Below are 22,203 nucleotides of genomic sequence, written 5' to 3' on the forward strand. Positions count from 1 at the left end.
TCATGTTCCACCAACTGAGCCAGCCAGGCACCCTATGATCCTTTTAAAGTATTGTTGAATTTGGTTACTAATATTTTGTTGACATTAGTTGATATTTTTAAAGGGAGCTCTCAAACATTCAATGTTTGGTAAAATTGTTTCGTAGGCTTATTTGATATTAGAGTCTCTGCTTTCAAACATCAGAAAGTTGACAGTAGATTTCTTTATAATTTAGATAATATAGCATTTCCAAAATGCATGGTTTTAACTGAAGTAGATATGGCTACATTTAAAATAAGCTTAATAATATATAACTACAAAAACTTAAAAAACAAGTGATATCACATACTAATTTTATGCTCTTAGGATTCTAAATTACATATATGACTTTCTATATTACCTCACATATGTGCTAGATAGTATCCAGTCTATATCATAATGGTGATTAAGAAATTACAACAATGTCTACCAGAATATCTTTTTTAAAAAGTTTTATTTTTCCATATTCTGTGAAAAATATGAGTTGTGAATTACGTTGGTGAATTAAACTATATTTCTATGGAAGCGTTACTCAAGAGACTTTTATTTATTTTTTTTTAAACTTTTATTTTTAAAAAAATTTTTTTTAACATTTATTTATTTTTGAGACAGGGAGAGACACAGCATGAACAGGGGAGGGTCAGAGAGAGGGAGACACAGAATCTGAGGCAGGCTCCAGGCTCTGAGCTGTTAGCACAGAGCCCGATGCGGGGCTCGAACTCACGGACCGCGAGATCATGACCTGAGCCGAAGTCGGCCGCTTAACCGACTGAGCCACCCAGGCGCCCCTCAAGAGACTTTTAGTAGTCAATGTAATTTATCACTTTAATCCACATGACTTAATAAATGTATATAATTAAAATTAAACATAATCACACTCTTCCAGTGACAAACTTTCCAATAATATATTGCTTTTGTTTGCTTATTAATTACAAAATATGTAAAATGTAATTTGCAGGAAAAAAAAATGAAACCAATAGTTACAGCAACAGCAAAAAAACAAAACAGGGTTGCACCTGGGTTTCATTTTGTAGCTTCCAGTATCACCGAAACCTTCTAATCACCTCTGAGGCCATGTTTCTTCTCTATAAAATATGATTCTGGGTTCTCTATACTAAGAATCAAATGGGGTTGACATCCATATTATGCCTTACATCAAGATTAAAGAAAACGAGTAACAAGCTACCAGGTTCATAATATATTTAATATCATTTATGTATTTTATATATGTATATATTTAAATATAAATATATGCTAATTTTCATTGATGAAGCTACTACTATTTGGACATACCATAATTCTAATATTTAAATTTTATATTGTTATGAACAGAGAGAGATAAGAGAGGCATGAATCCCCTCAACAACTTTTAAGGTACATATTAGTATTCCTGTTTTACAGGTAACCATAATAGTATCAGCATTCTTGCTTAGGGCCACCTTCAGCCTTCCATGGCTAAGACTTTCAGCGCTAGGTTGAATAAAAGTGGTAAGAGTGGACATTTTGTCTTGTTCCTGATCTTAGAGAAAAGCTTTCGGTTTTTCACCATTGAGTATGATGTTAGGGGTGTGTGTGTGTGTGTGTGTGTGTGTGTGTGTGTGTGTGTGTGTGTTTAATATGGCCTTCATTATTTTGAACTATGTTCCCTCTAAATCTACTATGTCGAGAGTTTTTATCCTATTGTACTTTTTCAAATGCTTTTTCTGCCTCCATTGAAATGATCATGTTTTCTTGACCTTTCTCTTATTGATGTGATGTGTCATGTTAATTGACTTGTGAATATTAAACTACACTTGCAACCCTGGAGTAAGCCCCACAATATCATGGTAAATGATATTTTAATGTATTGTTGGATTTGGTTTGCCAATATTTTACTGAGAATTTTTGCATCCATTTTCGTCAGAGATAGTAGCCTGTAGCTTTTTTGTTTGTTTTGTTTTGTTTTGTTTTTGTAGTGTCTTGATCTAGTGTTGGTATCAGGGTAATGATAGCCTTCTAAAATGAATTTGGAATCTTCCTTGCTCTTTTTTTTATCAATAGTTTCAGAAGAATAGGTACTGTCTTTAAATGTTTGATAGAATTCATCTGTGAAGCCATCTGGTCTTGAACTTCTGCTTTTTGGCAGTTTTTTGATCAAAGTTTCAATTTCATTTCTAGTAATTCATCTGTTAAAAATTTCTATTTCTTCCTGATTCAATTTTGGAAGGTTATATGTGTCTTGAAATTTAATCCTTATTTCTAGGTTGTCCAGTTTGTTGGGAAATTTTTCATTGATATTCTCTTATAATCTTTTGAATTTCTGTGGTATCCATTGTTATTTCTCCTGTTTGATTCCTGATTTTATTTATTTGAGTCCTCTCTTTCTTTCTTTCCTTCTGTTTTTCTTAATGAGTCTGGCTAAAGTTTCTATCAATTTTGTTGATCTTTTCAGAGAACCAGCTCCTGCTTTCATTGATCTGTTCTGTCTTTTACTCTCTATTTAACTTGTTTATGCTGTAATCTTTATTATCCCCTTCATTCTACTGGCTTTGGTTTTTGTTTATCCTTCTTTTTCTAGCTCTTTAGGTGTAAGGTTAGGTTGTTGCTTTGAGTCTTTCCTTGCTTCTCAAGATAGGCCAGTATTGCTTCCCTCTAGAAACGCTTTTGCTGCATCCCAAAGATTTTGGACCTTTGTGTTTTAATCTTCATTTGTTTCCATGTATTTTTTTATTTGTTATTTGATTCCTTGATTGATCCATTTGGTAGTTGATTGTTTAACCTCCATGTATTTGTGTTCTTTCCTGGTTTTTTCTTGTTGTTGACTTCTAGTTACATATTGTTGTGAATGGAAAAGACACATGATTTCAAAATTTTTTAATTCATTAAGACTTGTTTTGTGGCGTAACATGGGATCTCTTCTGGAGAATATTGTGGACTTGAGAAGAATGAGTTTTCTTCCATTTTCAGAGGGAATGTTTTGAATATATTCATTAGATCCATCTGTTCTGGTGTGATATTGAAAGCGATTGTTTCCTTGTTGATTTTCTGTTTAGATGATCTATCCATTGATATAAGTGGGGTGTTAAAGTCCCCTACTATCATTGTATTACTATTGATTTCTGCCTTTATATCTGTTAATAGTTGCGTTATGCGTTTAGGTGCTTCTATGTTGGATGCATAAATATTTATAATCATTATTGTTGGATTGTTCTCTTTATTATTTTTTTATGTTTTTTTAAATTTATTTTTGTGACAGAGAGAGAGCATGAGCAGGGGAGGGACAGATAGAGAGGGAGACACAGAATCTGAAGCAGGCTCCAGGCTCTGAGCTGTCAGTGCAGAGCCTAATGCAGGCTCAAAGTCACGAGCTGTGAGATCATGACCTGTGCAGAAGTCGGACGCTCAACTGACTGAGCCACCCAGGCGCCCCTGTTCTCTTCATTATTATATAGTGTTCTTCTTTGTCTCTTGTGACAGTGTTTGTTTTGAGATCTATTTGCCTGATAGAAGTATTGCCATCCCAGCTTTCTTTTTACTCCCTTTTGCATGATATGTGTTTTTTTTCTCATTCTCTCACTTTCAAACTGCAGGTGTCTTTAGTTCTGAAGTGAGTCTCTTGTAGGCAGAGTATAGATGGGTTTTGGGTTTTTATCCATTCGGTCAGTTTATGTCTTTACACTGGAGTATTTATTCCGTTTATATTCAAAGTAATTATGGACAGTTATGTACTTATAGCCATTTTGTTCTTGTTTTATAGTTGTTTTTGTAGTTTTTCTCTGTTTCTTTCTTCTCTTGCTTTCTTATGACTTGATGGCTTTCTCTCATGATATGCTTGGATTTTGTTTTCTTTTTAGATTTGTGGTTACCATTAAATTTGTATATAATCATATGCATATAACAGTCTATAGTAGGTTGATGGTTGCATTCTTACATTTTCATTCCCTTCCATTATGTTTTATGCATATGATGTCATGCTTTATGTTCCTTTATCCTGTGAATCTTTTGAGTGATTTTTATACAGTTGATTTTAATGCTTTTGTGCTTAAACCTCTGTACTAGTTTTGTAAGTGATGAATATACTACTTTTATTATGTTTGTACATACCGATATTTTTTTTTCCTTTCCCCATGTTTTTGCCACTGATTATGGCCGTTGTTTCCACTCAATGAATTCCCTTTAATGTCTCTTATAACTTTTGTTTAGTAGTGATGAGCTCCCTTAACTTTGGTTTGTCTAGGAAACACCATTTCTCCTTCTATTCTGAATGATAGCCTTTCTGGATAGAGAATTCTTGATTGCAACTTATTTTTCCCCTTTCATCACTTTGAATCTGTCATGCCACTCCCTTCTGGCTTGCGGAATTTCTGCTAAAAAATCAACTGAGAGCCTTAGATGTTTCCCTAATATGTAACTGGGATTTTTTTCCTGCTCTTAAATTGCTGCTTTTTAAAATTCCCTCCTTATCACTACTTTTTGCCATTTTAATTGTTATGTATCTTGGTGTGGACCTCCTTTGGTTGATTTTGTTGAGGGGTTCTCTATGCCTTTTAGATCTGGATTGCTGTTTCCTTCCCCACATTAGGGAAATTTTCAGCTATTCTTCGAATAAATTTTCTGCCTCCTTTTCTCTCTCTCCTCCTTGTAGGATCTCTATAATGTGAACATTCTTATGCTTAATGGTAACACTGAATCTTCTGAATGTATTCTCACTTTTATAATTATGTTTTCTTTGTGCTATTCAGCTTGGTTGTTTTCCATTACTCTGTCTTCCATCTCACTGATCCATTCTCCTGCTTCCTCTAATCACCTATTGATTCCCACTGGCATATTTTTATTTAAATTATTTAATTCTTCATCTCTGTTCGTTTTATTTTATATTTTCTATCTCTTTGTCGAAGGTCTCACTGAGGTGGTCTACTACTTTCTCAAGTCCAGTGGGTATCATTATGACCATTACATTAAATTCTCTCTCACCCACAAGGCTTATCTCCATTTCATTGAGCTCCTTTGTCCTGGTATTTCATTTGGGACATATCCCTCTGTCTCCTCAAATTGTCTAACTTTCTGTGTTTGTTCCTATGTTATTAAGACAGTCAGCTATGTCTCCTGATCTTGAAAGTGGTGGCCTTATGAAGAAGTCCTGTAGTGCCCCTCAGCGCAATGTCTCCTGTTCACCAGAATCAGGTATTTCAGAGGTGTCTCCTGTGAGTGTTGTGTGTGCCCTGCCATGGCGGTTGAAAGCGTTTGCCCTCAGTCCATTCAGCTTCAATGGCCCACTTTGGCTGTTGTGGTCAGGGTTTGGTCACTGTCTTGTTAGGAAGGCAGTCTCATCAGAGAGGAGGTGGCTGCAGGGATGGGTTGACTAGGTGATGGGGATTAAGGTGTGTACTTGTTATGATGAGCACTGGGTGATATATGGAAGCACTGAATCACTGCGTTGTATGCCTGAAACTAATATTACACTGTATGTTAACTAACTAGAATTTAAATTAAAGAAAAAACGCTTAAATCATCAAAAAAAGGGCCAGTTTGCCGCTCCTTTGGGCTTACAAGATGGCTCAGACCAGGTGCCTACCCTCAGCCTGTTTGTGTGGTGACACTGAACTGTGGGTGCTCTTCCTGCATTGTCCCCTTGAGAGGTTTTGCTGGTGGGAAGGGCCAGTAGTAAGAGAAGATGTGCGTGTGCCCACAGTTCATCTTTTGGGGCTGCAGTGGCCCAGAAGAATTGGTGCCTACCAGCTCTTGTTCTTAGAGAGGTCTCTAAAAATCCCTGCCCCTCAGGGCACATTCTGAGGTTAGTAATTCTGTCTCCTTCCCATGTATCCCAGGTGTTTTTCTAACTACTGCTCCTATGCTGTACATGGGTGGGGTTGTTTGTTAAGGGGAGTCTTGAAGGCGACTATTTTCTATCACCGTCTGACTCTCATTGCTAAGCCCACTCAGGGGCTAAGTATCCAGAAGATAAGCCCCAGTGATCATAAAGACATGTGAAATTAAGCCCTACTGGTTTTCAAAAACCAAATGTTCTGGAGATTCGTGTTCCCCTGCAAGTCCCCTGTCTGGGTGCCTGCAGTGTGGTCTGTCCCCTCCCTTCTCCTTGCTCAGGGTGTCCTTCCTGTTTATGATTAGTCTGGCCAGGAGTTTGCTTCCTGACTGTGTCTCCACCCCTCCTACAGTTTTTCACGTGGCCTCCTGTCTCTGTTTAACTTTGAGAAGCCTGTTCTGCCAGGCTTTGGTTCATATTCTATGTTGGTAGGTAAGTGTGGTCATGGAACCAGGTGAGTGGGGCAGCCTTGTACTCTGCTATCTTCCCTCTCTCAACTGCATTCCATGTTTTCCTTCTTTATAAGTGGATTGCAAATAAAAACTAGAACTTGATTTCTTTTAAATTAGAGAAGACAATATTTTAGGCTACACAAAAGAGTAATTAGAGACGAAATGTTTCATTCTATTTTTAAATAATTTTGAGATTTTCTAAGTACACGCGGAAAAAAAACAGTATAAATGAATTTTAATCAAGGGTGATGAGTATCAAAATTCACCAACTCTGAGGGGGGAAGAGCATTCTTCAAAATCTGTGTCTTCTAACTCTATAGAACAGATTTTCCATCTAAATGTTAAATCAGGATTTCCAATTAATTCTTTTGAAAAACTTGAAAGAAACTTTGATTCTCGGGGTTCAGGGAAATGGCAGTGATTATTTAGAAGACCTCTTATTTAGGGTTTTTACATCCTTTTTCAAACCCCTGTCAAGTGGCCTGTATTTCTAATCAGTGGAAACATCTATTACCCTCTCGATTTCTGCACACTCCGCCTGTTCTCTTTGTTGGGTCAAAGGGCTTGCTGTCACGCTATGCGCAATACTCTGATTATCAGCCTGTCAAGAAACCTTCCCAAATGAGGAAATTGAAGTCTGCTATAAATGTTTTTTTAGGAACATGATCCATTTTAGTGATCACTCTTTCCTCCTCTGGCTTTTGCTAATAAGTTTGACTTTTTATAAAATGTATTCTTGTTTTTTATTTAAATAGGATGCCCTTTTTGTGAGCTCTGGGAACATAAGACTCTAAGCGTCTGTATCTCCATAGCATTAGAGTTAGGATTAAATTAGATAGGGACTGGCATGGGATAAGGTCTCAGTTCTGTGAAGCTAATTTTAAAAATAATGTAATTATGCATTTCATATAAATGTAAAATGATTATGTTAATATAATTCAGGAGGAAATTAATAAGATGTGACAAATTGTTCAAAGACAATTCAGAGAACCCACGTACATAAGCAGGATGTAATGCTGAACTAAATTACAAGTAGATACAAAACTGGTTTATTGTAACTTAGGGAGGGATATCATGAAAAACATCCCTTTACATGGTTGTGGAATGGAATCATTTGCATGGCTGTAAGGTATGTATTATTTGTAGAGTTTAGAATTGCTCACAAGAAAGAATGAAAGAAAGGAAGAAAAAAAGAAGACAAAAGAAAAGAAAAGAGAAAAGAAAAGAAGGGAAAGGACTTAGCCCAAAGGAAAACTAGGTCGAGATCAAGCCGGAGAGTGTCCTTAGTCACAGAGTGCTGTCTGAGCGTCTGGGTCCATTTCAGAGTTATTCATTGTTTTCCTCAGTTTATTTTACTTCTTGTTATTTTTGCCCTTATTCTTGTATTTCCTGTTGTTCTTCACAAATTCCCAAAGCTCAGGAGCAGAGTTCAATAATCTCATTATGAAGATGCTTATCATAAGAAAAAGTAGTTGATGAGCTGTTATCTGTAGATCAATGTTAGATTTTATATTAATATCTGGTTCTACATATACTCTCAGTGCTTTGGAATATAATGTCTAAATGGTCTTGAATTCCTTTCATAGGGCTTAGTAATTCTGTTCACCCATTCATTCGTTAAATCATTAATTCATTATTTTTGTACTTATTGAGTGCCTGCTATGAGCCGTAAGAGTCCTGGACAGAGCACTTCGAATCTTGTGAGGGAATTAATTTCAGGTAATAATTTTACAGAGAAAAATAAAAGAGGGAAGAGAGAGAAAAGACCATGGGAGGGTTAACTGAAAATATGGTAGCCGTGTAATGCCACAATGGAGAAGTGAGTTTGGAGTAAAGGTTGAAGGAGATGAGGGGGTAACTTTTGGCTGCCTGGAGGAAGAGGGCCTTGGAGAGAGGAATAGCCCTGAGAAGCAGTGTACCTGGCAGGGTTGAAACTCTCAGAGGCCAGAGGTGGAGAAGGGGGAGGACCAGGAGAGAGGAAGAAGGCGAGGTCAAGAACACCAAGGGCCAGGGCATGTCCGCATTGCGAGTCCTGAGAAGGGCTTTGGTTTTGCTCCATTAGAAGAGGCGGAGGGCAGCATGGTTCAGGTACTCACAAGGGTGGTTCTGACTGCTTTTTTGTGCATCTCCTGTGGTCTGTGGAAGAAGAGGGGAAAGCAGGTTGTGAGGAAGCCATTTACCTCATGTTGGCAGCAGAGGAAGTGGTAAAATGGTTGCTCCCAAATGAACCGGTCTTGAGATAGCGGGGCATCGAGTCGGAGGAGACGTCAGGGACTCCACACAAGCCCATGGAGGCCTGGGCTGCAGCGAGACAAAGTCCAGTCTGTAGAGGAGGTAAGATCTAGGTTCTAGGTAAGATCTGTTTCCCTGTCTCCATCTGAAATTGTTCTCTTAATACGGTCAATCCCACAGTGTTCAGCCCCAGATCATATTCCTAACCTGATAATATGGCAGGATCCTGAAACCAGTCATTTTGCTTTCTCTATTATAATCGTATCTTTTAGCTCCAAGCAAATCATTTACACTCCTTTTTTTGAATGTATTTTTTACATGGTCACAGCATGCATTGTATATCTTTATATTTTTAATTTTAATTTTATTTAAATCCAAGTTAGTTAACATACAGTGTAGTATTGGTTTCAGGAGTAGAATTTAGTGATTCATCAATTATACATAACACCCAGTGCTCATCTCAAAAACTGCCCTCCTTAATGCCCATCACCCATTTAGCCCATCCCCTGCCTGCCTCCCCTCCAGCAGCCCTCAGTTTGTTCTCTGTATTTAAGAGTCTCCTATGGTTTGCCTCTCTCTTAGTTTTTATCTTATTTTTCCTTCCTTTCCCCTATGTTCATCTTTTTTTTTCTTAAATTCTACATATGAGTGAAATCGTGATATTTATCTTCCTCTGACTGACTTATTTTGCTTACATTCTAGCTCAATCCACATCATTACAAATGGAAAGATTTCATTATTTTTGATGGCTGAGTAATATTACACTGTATGTGTACACCACGTCTTCTTTATCCTTTTGTCAGTCAGTGGACATTTGGGCTTTTCCCATAATTTGGCTATTGTTGTTAGTGCTGCTATAAACATTGGGGGGTACGTGACCCTTCAAATCAGCATTTTTTAATCCTTTGGATAAATACCCAGTGGTGCAATTGATGGGTCATATTGTACACAATATTAATATTTTTAATCTTTTCAGGAATCTCCATATTGTTTTCGACAGCTACACCAGTTTGCATTCCCACCAACAGTGCAACAGGGTTCCCATTTCTCCGCATCCTTGCCAACATCTGTTATTGTCTGAGTTGTTAACTTTAGCCATTCTGACAGGTGTGAAGGTATCTCATTGTGGTCTTGATTTGTATTTTGCTGATGAGGAATGATGATGAGCATCTTTTCATGTGTCTGTTAGACATCTGGATGTTCTTCTTTGGGAGAGTGTCTGTTCATGTCTTTTGCACATTTCTTCACTGGATTATGTTTTTTGGGTGTTGAGTTTGATAAGTTCTTTATAGATTGTGGATACTAACCCTTTATCTGATATGTCATTTGCAAATATCTTCTTTCATTCTGTTGGATGACTTTGAGTTTTGTCAATTGTTTATGTCGCTGTGCAGAAGCTTTTTATCTTGATAAGGTCTAAGTAGTTCATTTTGGTTTTTATTTCCCTTGCCTCTGGAGATGTGTCTAGTAAGAAGTTGTTGCAGTCGATGTCACAGATTGTTGCCTGTTTTCTCCTGTAGGATTTTGATTGCTTCCTCTCTTACATGTATGTATTTCATCCATTTTCTACACTCCTTTTTAATCCCACAGACTGGCAGTCCTCACAAGGGTTTGGCTCACCCTCCATACCCAGTCCACTCAGGAGCTTTGGCTCTCCAAATTCTTCCACTTACAGAAGGCTATTGTTCAAGTCCCTGTCCTCCTTCTGTGCTTGCCTCTAGGTAAGCATGGTCTGTTCTCTGCTTCCTACTTAGGGCAGTAGTCTAAACTCATCCAGAGAGTTCCAGGGTCCTCACCAATCTACTCAAACCACTCTTCTTTTTCTTCCCTTTAATATACAGTCATGCTTTTACTACTAGAATGTCCCCTAAGGAGCCTGGTACTGTCACTGATGTTTCTTCTCTCTCAGACTCTGCTTAGAGAGTCCTGCCCTTTTTGTGTCAGGCCCTTTAAGCCTGACTCCATGAGGATCCTGGGTGTTCGCCTGATTGTTGGTGTCATTCCCTTCCTATCAGCTAGCATGCTGGAAAGTCCCTCATGCTGTTGTAATTTATAATCAGCCCAACTGATAATTTAATTACCCTTTTGGCTAAATTCAATTCAATAATTATTGATTATCCATTATGCGAAAAACACAGGGCATGCTAAGGTGATTAAGACATAGCAGGAAGCACTGAGCAAGACTCATCCTAGCAGTGTCTTCTAAGCTACATTAAGCACAATATTTATAAACACACACATACACACACACTAAGAGGTAAGGGAAGAAGCATGCACTCAGCTTGAGGTGGATATAGGCAGTTTCGTTTTGTTTTTCACGTTGCATCTTGAAAAGTCACTTGTGGCTGCATGAGTGAATAGATGAAGTAGGAGTTAGCTGGGAGATACTGTGTAAATTCATTCACATAAGAGAAAGAAAAGTCCACATTCAAGGGCTCCTGGATGGCTCAGTCGGTTAAGCATCTGACTCTTGATTTAGGCTCAGGTCATGATCTGTTCATGGAATTGAGCCTCATGTTAGGCTTGGTGCTAACAGCACGGAGCCTGCTTAAGATCCTCTGTCCCTCTCTCTCTGCCCCTCCCCTGCACCCTCTCTCCCTTTCTCTCTCTCAATATAAGTAAATAAACATTAAAAGAAAGGAATAGTACATGTTCAGAGGATAGAAGTCTTTCAGTATTCCAAGAGCTTAGACCAGAAAGTTTGAAATTTTGGCCCGAGCCTTAACAAAGTAAATCTTTCCTGCCACACTAAACACTTTATATATTCTCTCCTTTATTTTTATTTTTTATTTTTAAATGTTTGTTTATTTATTTTGAGAGACAGAGATAGAGAGTGAGCAATGTAGAGGCAGAGAGAAGAAAACAGAGCCTCCCAAGCAGATTCCCTGTGGGGCTTGAACTCACTGACCCTGAGATCTTGACCTAAGCTGAAACCAAGAGTCAGATGCTTAACTGACTGAGCCACCCAAGCACCCCTCTATAATGTTTTGTAAATAATTGTTTTTCGAACTTGGTAATTGCTTTAAAAAAGAACTGTAACCCCATGAATATCAAATGGGATACTTTCTCAGGTTCTCCACCTGCAAGCTGGGGGTTTCCCAAGCAGAGTCTGCTACCCCTCCCTCCCACCACCACCCCCCCACTGGGCACACCTGAGACCCCTGCACTGCTTCCTTGCTTAAGGTAGCCTGGGAGGCACCCCTGTGTAGGAAGGGTAGTGCAGACGATAGAGAGTGGTAGGGGTTTCAAACAGCCGGGCTACATTTGAACATTTGGATGTTATGAGTTTCCCAGGAGAGAACTGGAGATCATGGAACTAAGGAGTTGGGAAGGGGAACAAGGAGAAGAGGCAGGGCTGTTGTAGTAACCCACCCACAGCAAGGAATTGTTACTGCAGGAACCTGTAGTTGAAGACGTCACAATCCAGCCTTGCCAAATCTCAGTACTAATTTGTTAATCCAGGAACAGATTCTCTACTGTACTGACTATAAAACCAGTGTTCAGGGGTGCCTGGGTGGCTCAGTCAGTTAAGCATCCGACTTCGGCTCAGGTCATGATATCACGGTTCATGGGTTCGAGCCCCGCGTCGGGCCCGGTGCTGACAGCTCGGAGCCTGGAGCCTGCTTTGGATTCTGTGTCTCTCTCTCTCTCTGCCCCTCCCCCACTCGTGCTCTGTTTCTCTCTCACACAAAAAATAAACAAACATGAAAAAATGTGTTCAATCAACTACATCCTTCTGCTTTTCAGGGTTACTTTTCCTTGATTTCTACACTTCCTCCCTCTCGGGTTCTTTCCCAAAGCACTTAAACAAAACTGAACATAAAAACAAAAATGTATAAAATGTCTCCTAAGATCTATGTTTTTATTATTTTTACTCCAGGGCTTGAGATTTACAAAATACTATTTTGCCCAAACCTACCACGTTTTGCTTTGTACCTGGTGTGGTTACCACAGATGGGGGGAAAAATTGTCATAATTACCTGGATGTTGAAGGAGAAAGACAGAGAGAGGGATTTCCCCCCCCCCCCTAAAATTACAGTTTCTCAGCAGGTTTGATAAGCACAGTAGAGAAAGAAGTTGTCTGCTTTTCAGTCGGAATCTCTGTCCCTGTTGGTCGATCTCACTGGGTGATTTACATGCACACAAACAGCTTCATCTGATGAATAGTTTAGAAGCATGAGTGCTAGGAAGTCTAAGGGAAACAAAGAGGGAAGGAATGAGCGGGGAATCAGGACATCTGAACCCATCCAGGTGCACGAACTACACTTTCAGTAATGGGTCAATTAAATAATCTGCACAGTGACTCCTTATTTCCTTGCCATGAATTGATTTAATTGAATATGAATTGAAGTAGATTATTAGCTGGAACTGGTCCCCAGGAGCTTTGTGCAGACACGAAGAAATTGTTAAGGACTTTCAACATTGTTTACAGATTGATTTGTTAATTTTTTTTTTCCTGTGAAGAATCTGGGGCAAGAATAAGTAGAGATGTGAAAAGAAATCAAAGCTAATCACTTTTCTTTTTAGTTTTCTGCCAAGAGACAGACTTTTTGTTGCCTTTTCTGAGGCCAGTCGAGGGATGTTTAGAAAGCACTCACAGCTGAACATTTCCTAACAGCTGACGGAAAGCAGAGATTTTCACATGAAATTCTCGTTCAGTGTTGTAAAAACACATTGTAAAATTTCATTATAATTTAAAAAATAACCATGGAAGATATCCTTGTGGAAGTCATCTTGAAATAATACCTCTACCTGTTCAAAAGGTGTTCTTTAGATTTAAATTTTCAATGGCTCCTTTCCTGCATACTTACTTAGATTTCCTTTGCTTGATGGGGTTTTCATTACTATAATTTAACATATGCTCTTTTAACACATAATATAATTTTATATATGGTGCTAAATACAGTATAATTTTGGGGTGTATTTATTTTTCATATTCTATGTAAACATTTTGAATGTGTTGAATGCATATCAAAGCATCATATTGGAAAGGCAATTCGTAATACTAACATACTAGAAAATACTATTCCATCATTCATATTTAAGAACTAATATTTATGATCAGATTTATGATCTCTAATGATTGATATGTTTGATTGCCAGTGTTATTCCCTTCTTATATGCACTTGTAAAGATATTACGCCTAACATTTTAGTGATGTATATTTACTCTATGCTAATAATAGCATAAAATGCTATCCTTTAATGGATGTAGGAAACTGCACACCTACCAAAATGAAATCAATTGTTTAACAGCCCTTTAAAAAGAAAGAATATTGAAATTGGGAAATAAAGTTTCAGCTGATTTTAAGTTGGTGAATGTTTCTGTTTCACACATTTTGATAAGATTAAATATTAACAAAAATATAATGTGGTAACAGGCTATTTGTTTTACCCTGGAGTTTTAGGTTTGCATGATACTTTGGAAATATTCACAATATTCACAACATGGATATTTCCAGAAATGCATTTTCTTGAATTCCTTTTGGAAAAGTTGGCAGAAAAAAATATAACTTTACATGATTCTCTCATTTGTTTTATGAGATCCACTCTGGTGTCAAAGCAATAATTCTATCAAACCAAGTTAAACGGGAAAAGAAGAGTTCATTGCCAACTACAGCAAAGGAAAGCGACATTGAGCTCTCCTTTGCTGAGCAAAAGGCAGCGAGGCTTTAAGCCCTGAGGAAGCCCAGGAAAGTGCTGGAGAGTGTTGTGGGGAGGCCAGTCAATGGGAGTGCCTAGCACATTGCCTCCTTCTTGCATTTGCCCAGCTTTTCCCTGTGCTTGCTAATTGGTGCCCTTGGAGATTAGGATTTTGCCTTCCCACAGAGGGCCTATCTTTCTTGATGGTTGCATTTCTAAGGAATGGCTCCAAGGTCCTTGAGAAAGAGGTTCCTCAGCTGAAAAACTGAGAGGAGACCCTTAAAAAGATTTACATGTCAAAGGGGCAGAAAAAGAATTTACTATTGCAAATTTTCTAAGATAAAAGCTCTGAGAAGAGGGAGGTCAGGGCCTCTAGTCCGAAATTAGCCTGTCTAAAGCTGAATGGAAAGTGAAGCCAGGCTTGGCCATTGGCATAAACATAATTATGCTTATTTCATGCATATATGTCATACAGTAGTACATATTGAAGTGTTTAAAATTACTTTTCATAGTCAAATCTATACATTTCATATAAACACTGCAAACCAATTCATACGATCACGTAACATGAACAACTTCATGGTACTTTAAATTTTCTTTTTAAATATTCCATTATAGAAAATAAACCAGGTATATTTTAGAATATTTGGAATTTTTTGTTTAAAGAATGTGAATGAATAGATTCTCCCCCAAAACTTTTTTTTCTAAATTTTGAATACGTTCAAAGTTATAGACAAACGGAAAGAACAGTACGATGAACTTCGCCAGTCTTTGGATTCATTGATAGTTAACATTTACGTTTTCCTTACATAGTAAAAAATTCAGCTGTGTCCATTAGATCTACAATATTATCTGTTTGATGTACTTATTTTCATTCTGTTTTTAAAGCTTTAATGGTAATCATAGTGCACACTTTAATACAATTTCCTCTTTCCATATATAAATATTATAATAAATATCATTATTTGTATATGCCTATCCTTTAATTTTTCTATAATACCTCACTTGAGTGTTCAGTATTTGTGTTGATAATTGATCTAGCTTAAATTTTATAAAATATTTTAACAGATCGAAATGGTACATGAATAGTCAGATAAATGCTTACATCCTATGCCATCACTGTTTCCACAAACTCTTTGCCCTAGCCTCTCTTGGTTACCATTTTCAAAATGATTTTATTTTAATTATTTTTTCTTCCCCCAACATAAAGCAAGGATTCTTAACATCTTGGCCTTCTCTTTTCAGGAACACAGAGTTTGCTAAAATAGATAAAATGGAAATGAATAATTGTCTTCCACTTATCCATTTGTCAAGATGGCATTTGTGGGAGTTGGGGAGCATGGAAATAAAAATATTCTCCACAAATTACTGGAAATGAAGAATCTATCATATGTCAGTTCTGTGTGTCCTGCAATATTTAAAAAACTTTAAGTCAAAGAAACACAAGAAAAAAAAAAGAACTGTGATTGGTAGCTCTTAAATAACTCAACACATTGTGATACCAGTTGGCATTTGTTTGTCCAAACTTCTTGGTTCATGTTCCAAATGGAGCTTTTCATCACCTGCCAAAAAAAAAAAAAAAAAAAAAAAAGAAAACAAACCATAAATATCATCATTTTTTCCTGATATTTTGGCCAGATTTCTTATCATGATATGTCTTTGAAGTCAATCTCAGTTGTGTGTCTTTGTTGTTTTTTTTCCCCTAACCTAAATACATCTCCGTGGCTGTACTTCCTCAAGGGCCTCTGTCAAATGCCCTTCCCTCTTCTATTCCTTCCCCTTCCTCTCCCTCCTCCTCCTCCTCCTTCCTAGTTCTTTTGTCTCTTGCATCTTCTTCCCTGTCATGGCCTATTTCTTAAGTGGTCCAAGATTATCTGGAAAGAATACACAGGAGAGACCCATGTCTCACTCTTATGAAGCCAATTTTAAGACAGTGACCCATCTTAAAATGTTTTTAAGACCACAGAGAGTGGGATTGCTTCCCTCAAAAGACTAGTCTATATAAACCTCTACTCCCATTGAGTCAAGAGTGTGGGTCATTTCTCCATAGTTATCCGACTTATGGTATCATTGAATGGTAATGAGAGTAATGATTTCTCATTCTAAACACCTTTATACATTGCTATTCTCACCTCTCTTTCTCCACCCCCACACCCTGCTTCAGGTATGCCTCTTTGGCCATTTGTCCTTTCCCCTGCCCATGGGTTTCTTTTTGCAATAATGCAGAAGGTTTTGGATAGCTCATCGGTGACTAGCATCATGTCTGGTCAGCCTGAGATACTACAGGAATGTGGGTGTATTGGGAAGTCAAATGCATATAACGACTAATAGCTGATCTTCTACAAACTACAGTTCCCCCAAACACCAATATTCTTTCTTTCCATTTCTCCTCTTGTACATTTGAATGGTAACAAAAAAAAAAAAAAAATTCTGTCTCTCCCGGTACTTGGCACTTGAAAATCTCACTCTGATGGGACTTTGATTAAGTTTATAATCCTATCTATCTGCCTTCTGTCTTTGGCAATGATCTAACGAACAGACACTGCAGCATTTCCTTCCCATTTTGAAACTAGGGTGTGTTCCTACACCCCCCTACTGTTGGCAGCCTCTTGGGAGGAAGACAAATCTATCCTAATTAGTACCTCACATTATTTTCCTGCTTTACCATAATATTGCATGGCCCAGTAGTATAAACATGGAACATACAGGGCATATGTTTAGCACAGTAAAATGGAATGTTGTCCAAGAAAATTTGTTCATATGTCCTTAATCTTTATTGAGTATCCCTACTCCTTTAGAGTGCAAATTCGGGAAGCATATGGACTCCCACGTTCACCAGTATACCCTGGGGTCTAGGCACTAGTAAGTATATCCTAGGACCTGGGCACTGGAAACAAAAGATGAATAAGACACTTCCTAAACCTCAAAATAAACTCATCTCTTTTCAATTTATGGCCTCACCCTCCTTCGAACCTCCTATTCCCTCTGATGACATGTACCGAGGGTGGTCTGGGGTGTATTATCAGGTGTAAGCGTGAAAATTAACTGTTAGCTTCTCCTAGCAGAAACTCTTATGTTTCAGGCAAATTTAGTCTCTCGAGTAAATTCACCACATTTTGGTGTTTTTCTCCTTTACCCTCCTTTTCCTTTCCCCTCATGTACAGGGCAAAAAGGAAGGGAAGGAAAAAAAGGAAAAAAAAAAAAAAGAAAGGTACTATTGTGACATCCTGATAGAGGCAGGAAGCATGTCTGGTTTGATGTTGCTTGGGCTGATGTCCAATGGAGGTATAGGCTAGGTCCTTGGGACCTGCTCATGTCTTTGCTGCGTTTTTCATCAAAGGGTCCACAGATGGAATGATCTGTGCTCTAGTCTTTCAGAAATGGGATAGGTTCCATACATTCCCGATGCCTAAGCAACCTAGGTAGGCTCTTGTTGATTGGGCTCACCCACCTAAAGACTCCATCAGGCTGCTGGAGTCGAGCCATCCATCTTGCAGCTGCTTCCTTGTGGTCCCCGCTCACTATGGTGCGGGAAGCAGCCCTCTCCTGTGTGCTTCCACATGGCCATGTGAGAACTTGTGTATCTTCTCTATGCTGTGTGTGACAGAAGGGAACCAAAGGTTGCTGACTCAGACTCTCTCAGGGCCTAAACACCATGGTATGACTTCTAGCCTGCTCCTTCCCATCCATGTTGGTGCAGACCATGGTACAGTGAAGGTGATTAGTTAACCCTCTAAATTAGAACATTTTTGAGAGTGGAAGAGGAAATGAATTGGACTTAGGAAATAGTTTCTTCCTTTAATGCTGAAAGGGAATCACAGCTCTCTCCTTGATTTTATCTGAGGCACTTCTATTGTGTGTCTCTTCTCTTTGCCAGGAGGACTTTCCTTCAATCAAGGAATGCTGATGATCAAATGCATGTGGATTCATAAATATAGGGATTGACCTTTTACCGAAATTGGCTATATTGTCTCCATATATAGTCAATATATATAATTATATGTACTGATATAGTCAGTAGCACAGGAAGATCTATCCTTGAGGAAATGTTAAGGAAGAGGAGGAGATATCTGAACGGGATCTTGTGAGGCTCCAGTAAGAGTCTTTTAAGGGAGGTAGGGAGGAAAGGGACCTCCAGGGAGAGGATGAAACTTACCAATCTCAAGATTTTGAGTTCCTCCTCATTCCTCCTTTGAAAAACCAAGAAACTTTTCCAGTCTTCTGGTCACTCTTCTTTATTCATTCTCAAACTGAATTAATGCAGGTGTTTTGCATTCCATTTTTTTTTTCATTCTCAAATTTCAATATTTCTTTCAATATAATGTGGATGTGGAAATTATAGTGAATTTTAATTTCAATATCCTCTACTATACTCTGTACCCCAGCCCTGAGCTGTATTTCTTTTTAATAAAAGCTACCGAAATATAATTCATACCCTAAAATTCACTTATTTAAAGTGTGAAATTCAGTAATTCTTAATATAGTCCCAGAGTTATGCAACCATCACCGCAATCAATTTTGCAACATTTTCATCAACTCAAAAAAAGAAATCCTGTATCTATTTTCTGTCATTCCCCATTTTCCCTCAACCCCTCCAGCCCTAAGCAAACACTGGTCTCTCTTCTGTTGCTATGGATCTGCCTTTTTTGGACATTTCCTATTAAACGCAGTCACACAAAATGTGGGCTTTTCTTTGTATTTCTGAATAATGTTCAGGTTTATGGACATACACCACATTTACTCATCTGTTGATGGACATTTGGGTTGTTTCCATTTTTTGCAACTATGAGTAATGGTATAAACATTTGTGTACAAGTTCTTATGTCGACTTGTTTTTATTTTTCTTGAGTAGATAACTAGGACTGTATTTGGTGGATAATATGGCCATGTTTTCAGGAACTTCTAGAGTGTTTTCCAAAATGATGATACCACTTTACATTTCTCTCAGCTGTAGAGTAGTGTTCCAATTTCTCTGCATCCTTATCAGTACTTCTTCTTAAGAATGTTTTTGGTTAGAGTTATTCTAGCGGATTTGAACTGATGTAATTGTGGGCTTTGATTTGCATTTCCTCCATGGCTAATGATGTTGGGCACCTTTTTCATGTGCTTCTTGGCCAGATGTATATCTTCTTTGGAGCAGTGTCTATACAGAATTTTTGCCCATTTTTTAATTGAGTAATTTTCCTTTTTATTTTTTGCTCATTTTTTTGCTCATTTTTAATTGAGTAATTTTCCTGTTTATTTTTTCTAAGAAATCTTTATATATTACAGATAGTAGTCCCTTATCATATCAAGTGATTTCCAAAAATGTTCTACAGTTTTGTGGGTTGTCTCTTTACTTTTTTGATGATGTTTTTGGAAAAACAAAGCTTTTAATTTTGATGAGGTCCAATGGTTTTTTCTTTGTTGATTGTCCTTGTGATGTCATATCTATGAAACCTCAACTTAATCCTAGGTTACAAGGATTTACCCCTATATTTTTCTGAAAGAGTCCTAGAAATTTTTTATACTTAGGCCTATGATTCATTATGAACTGATTTTTTTATGATGTATGAACGGGTTCCACTTCATTCTCTTCAGTGTGAATACCCATTGGTCTCAGACCTTTTGTCGAAAAGCCCATTCATTTTCCACTGCATTGTTTTTGCATCCTTTTCAAAACTCAGTGGACTGTTTCTGTGAACCTTATTTCTGGGCTCTGAATTCTATTTATTAATCAATATGCCTATTATTTTGCCAGTATAACATAATCTTGATTACCATAGCTTTGTAGTAAGTATTAAAATAGGGACGAGGGGCGCCTGGGTGGCTCAGTTGGTTGAGAGTCCGACTTCGGCTCAGGTCATGATCTCACAATCTGAGTTCGAGCCCCACGTCGGGCTCTGTACTGACAGCTCAGAGCCTGGAGCCTGTTTCAGATTCTGTGTCTCCATCTCTCTCTGAACCTCCCCCGTTCATGCTCTCTCTGTCTCAAAAATCATTAAAGGTTAAAAAATTTTTAAATAAAAAGAAATTAAAATAAAATAGGGACGTGTAAGTCCCTACTTTTTCTTTGTTTTCATGATTGCTTTGATTATTGTAGATTCTTTGAATATCCCCATGAATTTTAGGATCTTCTTGTCATTTTCTGAAAATAAGCCAGATTTTCCAGATTAAATGTTTCTTCCTTTTTTATTGTTTCTTCTTTTGATGTAGGTTTCTAGGACAATTTCCAGAGGCTTTTTTTTTCTTGCTTCTTCTCACCAGTTATGATTGTTGTGCTCTGGAGCACATATTCTGTATTCCAGCTGCCACTATTCTGGATGTAGATCTCTAGATTCAATTTTGAAGTTGTTAAATACCGTCAACCATTTCATCTTAAAATACATAAAGCATCCTTTTGTACATTGCAGGGGAGAGCATTATTTCCATTTGTAAAGAAATACAATTATTTAATTTCTTGTATTTGCTTCTCATTTTAGACAAGGAAATTTGAGAATACAAAGCATGTGCTGCTTGACTTTTTTGGGGTGGTGGGTTTTTTTTCCGTTATCCCTCGCCCAAATTGTCTTGTAAAAAAGTGACTTTTACTAGGAAGACTATATATATATATATATATATATATATATATATGTATATATATGTATGATATATATATTTTATATATAAAATATTGTATATACAGACATATTATATATATATATATATATATATATATATATACACAATATTTTCATCATGCAGTTCTAATTCTATGCAACAGAAAGCATACTGGACTCTCACTTCAGACTGTTTACAGACCAGCAGATAAATCCCCATAAATTTCTAATAACTATTCATAACTCTTTAAATTAATTTCATTACTATATTTGCTGTTAACAACACTCAGCTAACTCTCCCCTTGCATGTAAAAGAGCAAGGAAACAAAGACAGGGATTCCTCACTGGGCCTCATTTTTATATTACCTTACAACCATTCATCTACATCCCAGATTTATTGTTTTAGCTGCCAGATTCCTTTCCAATGTTAGCTATTTCAGTTTTAATATCTACAGCACCAGAGTCCACTCAAAAGGCAGAAACCACAGAGTCATTTGAAAACGAGGAAGTTTGCTATAACGTTCAGTGGATGAGGAATTGGGAAAATGGGGCATGATGTACTCATGGGTAAAAGAATATAGGGACTGCAGTTGTAGGGAGAAGTTACTGCCTCTGGGGATGAGTCATGTCCACCCAGAGAAGGAACAAATGGTGTGGAGGGGGAGGCCTCGCTCCCAGGACGAGATCTATACAGCACAGCCATGGTTCACTGGAAAATGGACAGGCCCAGTGTGACTGTGTTGTGCTGAAATTGGGGAGGTGCTATGTCTTGCGGACCACACAGCAGTCTGGGAGGGTGCTAAGTCTATTTATGGAGAGATCGCCAGCCACTCCAGAGGCTTTGGAGAAGCTGCCAGCGGAGGGGTGTCGGTGCTCCTGGCTGTTGTCCATAGCTGGAGAGAGGAGCACGGAGAAACTCCTTCCTCCTCCAGGATCCTTCCAATACCTTAACTGACCCAGCTTAATGTCACTTCACTTGGGCAAAGAGAAACATTCACCATGTTCAGCTCTGATCACAGAGCAGGCGATGTGGAGCAGATCTGAAGCCAAGAGGTAAATAAATTAACTAGCACCTGCTGTGTAACCCACATTTTCTTAACTGTGCGGGCTGCACTAGCTTTTACTTTTTATACTTAATACTTTCTTTATACTTTTACTTTCTTTATACTTAATATATTTGAATAGGCAGGAATTCTAAATTGCATTATCTATTTTTTGTTCCTTGCTTACCTATTTCTTCCTTGACGCATCTCTGGGTGGACTGAAACGTCTCCATCATTTTCTTGTTGTCAAGATACCCCCATTCACTACTATTCCCTCCACAAACCTGTTTCTTGGTTCCAAAGCACTCCCCACGTGCTAAAGTAGTCTTAGTTAGACCCACTTCAAAGGAGATAGGTAAGCGACATGAACAAATAGATAAAATCACTTGGTTGAGAATGAGAAACACGGATTCCAAACTTCCTCCACATCTATTC

The 22,203-nt window shown here is 37.9% G+C and overlaps 1 protein-coding gene across 3 annotated transcripts in view; it reads left to right on the top strand.

Moving 5' to 3' along the window:
• Window positions 1-22,203, top strand: part of CSMD1 (CUB and Sushi multiple domains 1) — a 2,002,273-nt gene that overhangs the window by 541,411 nt on the left and 1,438,659 nt on the right. Inside the window, exon 1 of one of the 3 annotated variants that reach the window (XM_078445228.2) lies at window positions 21,558-21,778. The exons of the other annotated variants lie outside the window; for them this stretch is intronic. Coding sequence (XP_078301354.2) covers window positions 21,690-21,778 — 89 coding nt within the window. The 5' untranslated portion in view covers window positions 21,558-21,689. Of the gene's footprint in view, window positions 1-21,557; window positions 21,779-22,203 lie in introns of those variants that run through there. 3 annotated transcript variants of the gene reach the window in all.

Source organism: Panthera onca, chromosome B1 (genome assembly GCF_046562875.1).
Source record: "Panthera onca isolate mPanOnc1 chromosome B1, mPanOnc1 haplotype 2, whole genome shotgun sequence".
Lineage (NCBI taxonomy): Eukaryota > Metazoa > Chordata > Mammalia > Carnivora > Felidae > Panthera > Panthera onca.